Here is a 10702-nt window from a genome sequence, read left to right as displayed (position 1 = left end):
CGCAACAATGATTTGCTCTGCGTGTACCCATGTCGTCTCCTTAACAACCGGTACATCAATTACCGTTAAGGTGACTGAAAAAAAATGCTAGTACAGATTGAACGTTTCGACATCTATCTAATTACAGATTAGACTTTCTTGTAATATTTCCCTAAAGGTTTGATTTTCAATTGCATTTTCAAAATAGTGTCTACAAAGTTTAGGCAGCCTGCAGAGTTGATTACTTTTTACTGCCCTTTGCTTTTTTTTCAGGTCTGTCCTTAGATTTTAAGTTGTTGCGTCGGGAAATTGTGAAGGCCACGTAAAACCCATTCCAGGCCTCTTATGTAACCCTCCTTGAAATTTTCATGTTTGTTTTTATCAGCGGGCGCTCTTATCATCTCTTTCACATATGGCATCAAGTTTGCGTCCAAAATTTGCAAACATTTGATTGATTTTGTGTTCCTTAAATGTTCCCACACACCTTGGCTACTACACAACGCCAAAAATATCTATCCATCTATTTTCTACAGCCGCTAATCCTCACAAGGTTCGCAGGCTTGCTGGTGTTTATCCCTGGTGGCTTCGGGCAGCAGGCGGGGGACATGGTTTACAGCCGATTGCAGGGCACAAAGAGATAAACAACTGTCCACGTACCCAATCACACTTAAGGATAGTTCAGTATGTCCAATACACCTGCCATGGATGTTTTTGGAGTGTGGGAAGAAGCCGAAGTGCCCGGGGAGAACCCACGCAAACGCGCCAACTCCAAAAAGGAAGGGCGGGGCGAGGTGCGTCAAACTCGGGTCCCTGATCTGTGAGGCGGACGTCTGCTCCACCGAGCCAACCAAAAATATCACGATTTGGGACATCACGTCTTTGTAATCGGATGCCTTTTAGATTTTTTTCCCCCTTGGCTTTTTATTTTTTTAAATAAGGATTCCCGAAACGTTCGGTCCCCACCGCATATTTGAACAGATTATTCTTTAGGGATGGTTGGCTATTACTAAAGGTGATATAAAAGCTGAGCAGGTTGTGCCAGCATGTTGAAATAGTTCATTTAGCATGTCGCGACATGCTTGCCTGCAATTTTCTACTAACTGCTGTACGGAAAAAAAAAACGTACCACTAGGTGGCAGTGGTGCGTCGTTGCAGTGCCTTTTCTCATTGAAAAGGCTACTCGCTTAAAAGACCCGGTGTGTAATTTTTGGACTTTCCCATTTTAAAAACTTACTATAAATTTCAATAAGGTGTAAATAAATGTGGTGTTAGTAGTAATGTATAATTGTAGGTCCAGTACTCGCTATTTATATTACAAGGAGGGCGCCGCTCAGATGAAGGCCGCCATGTACGAAAGTAATCAAAATCATGTTTTGAAAGTTGGTTTGCTTCGCTTCTTGTGAGCAGCCGAGGGAGTGTTCGGTCTGAAATCAATTTCAAATTGGATCTCGGCTTGCAAAGTATAGTCTGTATTTGACGCCATAGTGCTGCATTCACGTAACACCAGTAAAGCGGCAATTCTTCGGTGTACATATTGCGGCCGTAATTTAAAGCGAAGACCAAAACCGTTTTTCTTCAACAACGAAACGAGTATTTTTTTTTTTTTTTAATTTTCTTCAGGTTTCACGTAAGAAAGTTTCTGACTGAGTTAAGGTGAAATGAGAAGATTTGACCAGATTTTTATTGGATTTCTGACTCAACTGCCAGAACTACATCTTTATTCTAACAGAGTGTCATTTGATCAAAACATTGGACGGTCCCAACCACTTCAAATGCGCACATCATGCAGACCAAGCAATATAGTCCAACATGCTCAAGTAGATGCTTTTAGCTAGCAGGGGTTATTGTCCATCTTCTCAAACATTTCACATTTCCTCTTTGTCGTCACTGCCCACATAGATAGAGCACATTTTGTTCAGTCATAAAGTTAAATCCCATTTCAAATCTGTTATGCAACACATGGGAATGGATGGTTTTCTGCTTCCTGAGGACCGGTGGAACGGCATGTTCAGCATTTCGCCCAAGTGAAGAGTAAACTGCTTGAAACTGACAGCAAAAGGAGGCTTTTCAACATATCGTTATAATAGCTCCTGCTTATTCTCAGCAGCAGTTGACAAAAAAAATGGATGGCAGGGCAACCGGACTGGTCTCCAGCCAATCGCAAAGCGCATGATGATCACCATTCATAACCACGTTTAAATCTTTGGAAAATATTGAGCTTGCTATAAATATAATGTGCATATGTTTTGGGGATGCGGAAGGAAGCTGGAGTAACCCCGGAGAAAACGTACTCAAGCACAGGGAGAACAAGACCCGTGTATAGCCTCCCAACCTCAGAAGTGCGAGGCGCTCGGCCTTGCCACTCGTTCGCCGTTCCTTAAAAGGAAAAGCAAAACATCGATAAATATCCTATTCTTTGTGAGTCGGCATCATTTTGTCGACACACAATACGGCAAACGTTTGGAATGTCATATAGTTACAATAACGACGGTTCAGATCACGTTGGCGGTAATGACGACATCAGTTGTGGATGGCGGGCGCGGGAACGCGGCGAGAGAAGAAACTGGATCCTCTAAACAGGAGACCCTGGCAATGAGAAACTTGACTTCAAGCACAAGCGGCTCCCAACGGGCGATGAGAAGATGAGGAGAAGACAGTACCCTGCGGCTGAGGTAATTCCAGCAGTGCAGCCAGGACGTGAAGACGGGCGAGTGCGGAGGAAGACCGGCAGACAAACTAACAACAAATGGACATCAATACAACAAAGTGAGAGGCGGAGGTCCACTCGACCACACGCCATTTAACCGCACAAAAGAGAGGAGGGGGGCAAGTCGCTTCCGCCGGATCCGGATCCGAACCATCTTTATCGGTCAAGTATGTCAAACGCGCAAAGATATTGTCTGTGTCTGTGAGACAAGGGAGACTCACCCGCAGTTGTTGACCGCCATAACGTCGGCCACCAGCATAAACGGATACGTCAGGATGCTCACGGCAAACTGGAAGAAAACAAACAAAAACTTTTGGCTTTGTGTCTGTCGCACACCAAACACTTTTGCGTGTGGCGTAGAAATGTGCAACTTACACCCATCACAAACTTGGTGTAACTTCTCACCGCAGAGGCTTGGCTGAACTGCACGCACGCAACAAAAACAAGAAAAACTAAAGAGAGTAAGTGTAATGGAACTTTTTTTATTGCAGAAGTCATGAACTCGTTCAATCTCATATTTATACTTTTTTTTAAGAATCCAGATATTCAAGCACTTATGTTTTTATGAATGAATTAAGAACTAATGTAATCATTGACTTTGGGTAATCCAGTACTAAAGTGATTACTTTAGGTGCTAAAGTACAGAGTTTATTACTTTAGGGTTAGGAATCAATTACTTTAGCTAGTGAAATGCTAAAGTACATTCCTTGAGCATTTAAGTACATGCAGTAATCAATGACTTTAGGAAATGAAAACCTAAAGTCATTGATTACTTTAGAACTTGACTCATTCCATCTCAAAGATGTAAGTTTGTTTTGTTTGGTTTTGGTGTTAAGAGTCCATAAATTCAATCCCAGGTCATTTACAACTTCTTTCAATGGCTAAAGGAGGCTCCATCGCTTGGAAAATGGCTACTCAGTACTACTTTAGCTAATTAAGTATTAAAGTAATTTATTGCTTTAGGTACAACGCGCCGAAGCTCCAACGATGAATAATCGATTACTTAAGGTAAACAAGAACTAAAGTAAATGATTCCTTTAGTAATTAAGTACTAAAATAATCAATTACTTTAGGTAAGACTTTAGTACCTAATTTCCTAGTTTAGTACCAGCCATTTTTAGACCCTGCTTTAGCCAAACAATACAAAAAAAATGAAACAAATATAAATAAGTACCTGAGATAGAATGTGTGGACTCCTAAAGAATAAATAATAAAAAAAATATGTCTTTGGGAGTGAGCGAGTTAAGCACTTAAGTACCTAAAGTAATCAATTTCTTTAGTTTATAAAATACTAAAGTGATCTATTTTACCTAAGTGCATAATTCATTTAGTACCAGCCATTTTTAGACCGTCATTTAGCCAAACACTAAAACAAAAAGAATAAATGGCTGGGACTGAATGTCTAGACCCCCAAAAAAAAGTTTTGTTTTGTTTTGTTTTGTTTTTTATAAAAAGTAAGAGTTATAGATGTTTTCTCTTAGAGAATCGGTCTGTAGGTAAACGCTAGAGAAAACGTGAGCAGAATCTTTACCGGCCATTTCGTTGGACATATCACACGGGTGCTATAAAATGTAGCACAGACTACTAAAAGATGCCATTCTGGACGCTTAACGGTATAAAACAGCAACAACCTGCCCGCGTGTCCCTTCGGGTAAAAAAAAAAAAAAAAAAAAAAAAAGCTCATTTGAGAGGCTGCGATGAACGCATGCACACTTGGACAAGAATCTTCACATATACGTATACATTGAAGGCAAATGTGAAAATCTGAATGGCGTGCACGTGAAGGGAATCAACTTACACTGTCATCTACCGCGTAGGTGTTAATGAAGTGAGTCAGCAGATTGCAACACCACAAGAAGAGGACCTCGCCCAGCATGTGAGGCATGAAACCACTGCGGACACAACAACCCACACAGCGCTCCATTCATTACGCTCGCTAGCTAAGTCGCACACACATACACGCACTCGCAGTGAAATGGGACTCACACGTAGAATCCGGCCAATCCTTCTTCTTGAAAAATCCTGCTGATACTATTGAGAATGCCACTGGGAACATAGCGGAAAATTTACATTCATCCTCCAAATGGCTTCTAAATAACTGCTATTAGTAACTTCCTACAGCTACTAATGTGTTAGCCATAAAGCTGAATGATTTTAAAAAATAATCGAAGGAATGGTGTAATTTATTTTTCCTCTATGCAGTAAGCCTTTACTGTATTTTTTTTTCAAAGTCCTCTTCCAGTCTGTTTTTCTTTAACAAACACAAGCATTAAATTAATTCATGACATACAATGTCAGATTCTTGAACACCAAAATGATCTAGAAATAATATAAATCAGTCATTGAACTAAATGGTTACAATGGCAAATGTTACAACTCCATCTGTTAAAGTAAATAAATGGCTGGAGCCACTTTTTGTCACTCTTGTATATCCCTCTTTTGATCTGCCACAATAAAACTGTACATCTAAAACAAAAACACTCTGGGTGAGGACGTTTTTCAAGATGGTTTTTTTTTTTTGTGAGATTAAAGAGATAAATTAGATCAATTAACAACTGCTTTTGATTGAGTTATGTCTCTTATTGGAATCTCTTGACTGCACAAATGAATTCTTCAACCCATTAGTATTTTTAACTTTCACAAGAGGCAAGCTTCCGTGTATCAAATTTATCAAACCATTTTCATCGGCATTTTCATCATTTTCAATGGCAATTGTACAAAATGAAATTGCAGAGGTTTGACATGATATGTGAATATTTAGTATGAAGTCCTACCTGTACTTGACTTCTCTGCCAACAAACTGGGCCATGCAGCGCACCGAAATAACTGGAAGAAGAAAGGATAGGGGTCAAGGAGCACGTTTACTTCAGTTCTGTCCGCCTGTATGCAATGTACATGCACAAATACATTTTAGAATAGTGTGTGTGTGTATATATATATATATATATATATATATATATATATATATATATATATATATATATATATATATATATATATGTATGTATGTGTATATATATATATATATATATATATATATATATATATATATATACAGTCAGCCCCCGGCTTACGAGCATCCTGATTTGCGAACAATTCGCCTTACGAGCGTGGATCAGGGAGAATTTTGTCCTCCGCTTACAAGCAAACCTCTCGTCTTGCGAGCATTCCGACTATTCATCCATTGAGTATGTAGAAATGTTCTCGCCTAACTGCGTCAATATATTCAGCAGTTGCGTCATCTATAATCATCAACAGGTACTTATGGCGGTGACGTGAACGCTATTGCTCTTACAATCTCACACTGACTGTCTCACTCACGGTGTCTAAATATATTACCATTTAAGTGTAGTGTTTGTACAGCTAAAGGGAAAAACAGCTGACATGAAATTAAATGTGCCGATTGCAGGACAAAGAATTGTCATTGGTTTAAATGTGTGTTTTTTTTTAATTAATTGTCAATACATTCCAACCGTTTAAAAAAAAGTGCGAATAATTATCAGTCAGTCAAGGAGACGCCAATATGCTATTGGTCGATTAAGGTCACCCGGTCTCACTCACGGAGATGCTATTGGCCGGCGTCACACGTCAATCACAGAAATGCCGATATGCTATTGGCCGAACGCCTTTATCTAGCTTGATGGGACAGGATGGAAGGAAGTAGACAAAATGAGTGAAAAACGGAATGTTTTGAAGACTTTGCAAACTTTATCTGTTAGACATAGCTTCTAAAATTACTAGCAGCGGTAAAGGAAGAAATAAGAGGATGATGTTTTAGTATCTCCGTGATTTGCACCATGACTGAAAGAGTTACTGTAACACTGTAAGACCAATAGCCTATAAGCGTTGCCGTATTAACTCAAGAGGTTAATCTCTGCACCCTGTTACGGCTGGTATTACAGTGCCATATAATGGTTGCTTGACAAAACTGCATGTCATGTTAGTCGGCGACCTCCCGACATGCTTTGGGACAGCGCCAATCTTGCAATTCTGTGAGTTGTAACCAACGATGAACTGACGCTCGAACAAGCAACAAGTGTGGTGCCTAGTAAATACAACACACATAACCTCCCCTCCGCCTCCACCCAGCTCATTTCACGTCGGGAAAAACAGCTGACATGAAATTAAGTGTGCCGATTGCAGGACAAAAAATCGTCACAGGTTTAAATGTGTTTATCAATAAGATGTCAATACATTCCAACCGTTTAAAAAAAAAGTGCGAATAATTATCAGTCAGTCAAGGAGACGCCAATATGCTATTGGTCGATTAAGGTCACCCGGTCTCACTCACGGAGATGCTATTGGCCGGCGTCACACGTCAATCACAGAAGTGCCGATATGCTATTGGCCGAACGCCTTTATCTAGCTTGATGGCACAGCTGGTTGGGATGGAAGGAAGTAGAGAAAACCCTGACTGAAAAAGTTACTTTGACACTGTAAGACCAATAGCATATCTGATTTACCGTATTGACTTCGAGCATTCATCTCTGCTCATCTCTGCTTATCTCTGCACAAGTCACGTCTTTCCAAAGGTAAAAGTCATATTTCCTTTGTATTTGTTATTTAATGCAACTGAACAGTAGATTATGTCACTTAATATTAATGTATGTATACAGCGTGATGATTTTACCTAAGGCATCTGCGCGCGTTGCACGCATTCACGAATTAACATGGGTCTGGATTGCCCGCTATACGAGCAATTCGAGATACGAGCGTAGCCGCTGAACGGATTAAGTTCGTAACCCGGGGGCCCACTGTATATATATATATATATATATATATATATATATATATATATATATATATATATATATATATATATATATATATATGTATGTGTGTATATATATATATATATATATATATATACACATACATACATATATATATGTATGTGTGTATATATATATATATATATATATATATACACATATATATATACATATATATATATATATATATATATATATATATACACACACACACACACACACACACATATATACAAACACACACATATATACAAATGGTTTGCACTCAGCGGGTAAGTTAACTGTGTTGCCCCGGGTGCCAGGTTACAGCCATGTCTTGGGTGAATTTCTTTAAATTCTTATTTACTTTAGTTTATTATTATTATTTGTAAGTATTCTCATAAGTCTCACTGTAAGGGCTTTAAGCCTTGCTCACTTGTTTCAATACTGGAAACAGAGCACGAGTTCATCATTCCGTCTTACCGTGAAAGGGATGAGTGGCTATTCTGGACAGGCACTGGATGAACATCTCGTGAGAGGTCTACAGAGATTAAACAACAGGAAGAGAGCTCATTTTTACCAAAAGCTCAAGCAAGCAAACACTAGCAAACAAACATACAATAGGTGGTAAACAGTCAGTCACAATATACACAAAGAAAATAAAGTTGTCAGCAACATGTTTTGTCATCGTCATTTTGATAATATGAAATAATGTAAAGCCTTTGTCACATTGTCTCAAACTATACCTCTTCCATCACTTTCCTCAGAGGGGTTTGCTTGTCATCCTTCTTGGATGCAATCTCCGTCTGCTCAGGAAATACAACAGGAAGACAACATGCACTTTGTGGATTGCTCAGACAAAGGAGGGTATCCAGGCGGTACCTTTTTCGCTTTGGTCCTGATGACAGTAGAGATTGCAATAGACGCGATACGCGGTGACAGGCCACGAAAGAGTCCTCGCTTTCCATCCACCTTAACAATGTGCTGCGCTGCAAAGACATTGCGCAATTATACGTAGCATTACGTCATCAAATTGACATGGAAAATGCTATGGAAAATACGTATTTAAAGTAGCAAGCATCAGCATCACATTTTTGTTGTATATTGTGAACATCTGCATTTGAACAAAGAACTTTTCACTCCTAGTATATGAGGATTCTCTGTGAAGCTTGAACGGGACTACCTTGACAGATAACTCTGTTCAACACGGAAGTACTTCTTCGTTTTAGGTTTGCTCCTTTCTGTAGTAGTCACTCCTTCTGTGCATAAGAATCTTCCCTGGATTGTGCTTCTCCACATTGTCTCACAGACCATTAAGCTGATTTATTAGACTTGCATTCTATTCCATCCATCAATTGTCTGTAGCCGCTTATTCTCACTAGGGCCTCTGGCTTGCTGGTTCCTACCACAGCCATCTTTGGGCAGTCTGCGGGGAACACCCTAGACAGGTTGCCACCCGATTACAGGGCACACAGAGACAAACAACTATTCAAACTCACAATCACACATAAGGGTCCCCAGGTATGTTTTTGGAATGCGGGAGGACCCACGCAAGCACGAGGAGAACATGCGGACTCAACACAGGTAGGCCAGGCAAGCTGAAATTGAACCCGGAATCTCTGAACAATGAAGCAGACGTGCTAACGAATCTGCCACCATGCCTCCTTTGCATCCATTTAAAACTTCAAATATATAAAAGAAAAAAAAAACATTCCACACTCTTTTACTCATCTCACCTAAACACTTTAAAGTCCACATGCCCACTCACCATAGGAGAAGAAGCCTGGCAAGTATAAAACCCTCCTTCCAAACATCGTTGTGCCCACAGTTGCTGGGAGAGGTTCATGTCCCACCTGATAAGAGAGAATATACAAGTGTGTGTTAAAGTCTGTTCTACAGTATGTAATGTGATGTAATAGAAAAACACTAGGAACAGCATTGCAACACTTAAGCCAACTGTTTAATTTGTATAACAGCTGGATTTATTGTAAATAGGAGACACAAAGGGGATTTAATAAAAAGGCAACCGTTGCTGTGTTGTTAGGGGGGGGGGGCATGCTATCAAAACGTAATAGCGGCTCGCAGTTCGAACATAATGAGTACAATTCCAGCTCCCTCCGGCCTTCCTGCGTGGAGTTAGCATGTTCTCTTAGAGTATCCGAGGTATTGGGCACTCTAAATTGTACTTTAGTGTGAATGGGTGTGTGAATGGTTGGTCATCACTGCCCTGCAATTGGCTGGAAACCAGTCCAGGGTTGTACCCCACCTATTGCTCGAAGACGGCTGGAATTAGCATCAGTAAGCCAGCGCCCCTAGTGAGGATAACGGAAGAATGAAAATGGATGCATGGATGGTGTTGAAGACCCTGGGTGATTTGGTCTCAGGTTGTTTCATGGACTGATTGATTCAAGAGGGGGGAAAAAAACAAAAATAATATACAATACAATATGGCATATAAAATAGAAGAATATTTACATCATTCGGCACAGTCTACATGTTTAAAAGTAGTAAGTTCAAAAATCAATATTTTAAGCCCACCAATTAATATCGGAATTGTTTTCATTTAAATGAGTACAATACAATACAGATCAGCAATCAAACAAACTGAAATGAATGGAACCAAACAATGTTTCCTGCGTGTTTTAGTACATGAGAAGTAAAAACAAAAAACAAAAAAAACGGAACATTTTTAAGAATTGGCGTTTTGAATGAAAAGGCGTCGTTGTCGTCATCAATGTTAATCCTGAAATGTCATATCTTGTACGGAATAAAAAGGTGGGTATGATTTAAATAAATGTGCAGCTGAGCGCCGAGGGTTGATCTGATCACGTGACCACTTGGTTAGCATAAGCTCCATCAGCTAACGCTACCTGTATGAGCAGTTTCACATAAAGCAATGGGTGTGTGGCGGCCGTCATCCCAGCTCCCAGCAACAGAACTGCCGCATCCATATCCGCGCCTGTCGGGATCGTGTCCGGCTCCACATCGCCTATCTGCGTGGGAATGTTCCCTTGCGAAAGCATCATTAGCTAGCTGCCTGATAGGGAAGTAGACGACGGAAGTTACGCTTCCTCGCTTGGTAATCATTTCCGCTGTATTTATTATTATTATTATTATTATTATTATTATTATTATTATTATTATTATTATTATTATTATTATTATTATTATTATTATTATTATTATTATTATTATTGTTGTTGTTGTTGTTGTTGCTGTAAATAATAATGTTGTTGTATTTGTTGTTGCTGTTGTTGTTGTTGGT

General features: G+C 39.6%; 1 protein-coding gene across 2 annotated transcripts; it reads right to left on the bottom strand.

Annotated features, from left to right (window-relative positions):
* Window positions 1-1642: 1642 nt before the first annotated feature.
* On the bottom strand, window positions 1643-10504 carry LOC148427657 (mitochondrial carrier homolog 1-like). 2 transcript variants are annotated; one of them, XM_088408724.1, is made up of 13 exons: window positions 10308-10504; window positions 9206-9290; window positions 8320-8426; window positions 8184-8243; window positions 7921-7978; window positions 5461-5512; window positions 4673-4732; window positions 4485-4578; window positions 3062-3109; window positions 2908-2975; window positions 2640-2715; window positions 2460-2565; window positions 1643-2355 (listed from the first exon to the last, which is right to left on the bottom strand). In XM_088408724.1, exons 1-12 carry the CDS (start codon window positions 10461-10463, stop codon window positions 2500-2502), a joined length of 930 nt encoding a protein of 309 aa, XP_088264850.1. In that variant the 5' UTR covers window positions 10464-10504; the 3' UTR covers window positions 1643-2355; window positions 2460-2499. The 2 variants fall into 2 exon arrangements, with proteins under 2 accessions (XP_088264850.1, XP_088264851.1); XM_088408725.1 differs by having other exon boundaries at window positions 2481-2565.
* Window positions 10505-10702: the final 198 nt, after the last annotated feature.

Source organism: Hippichthys cyanospilos, chromosome 2 (genome assembly GCF_059441005.1).
Source record: "Hippichthys cyanospilos isolate Australia breed blue-spotted pipefish chromosome 2, RoL_Hcya_1.0, whole genome shotgun sequence".
Lineage (NCBI taxonomy): Eukaryota > Metazoa > Chordata > Actinopteri > Syngnathiformes > Syngnathidae > Hippichthys > Hippichthys cyanospilos.
The sequence above is the reverse complement of the archived record's forward strand: the minus strand, read 5'-3'. Positions and strand labels throughout refer to the sequence as shown.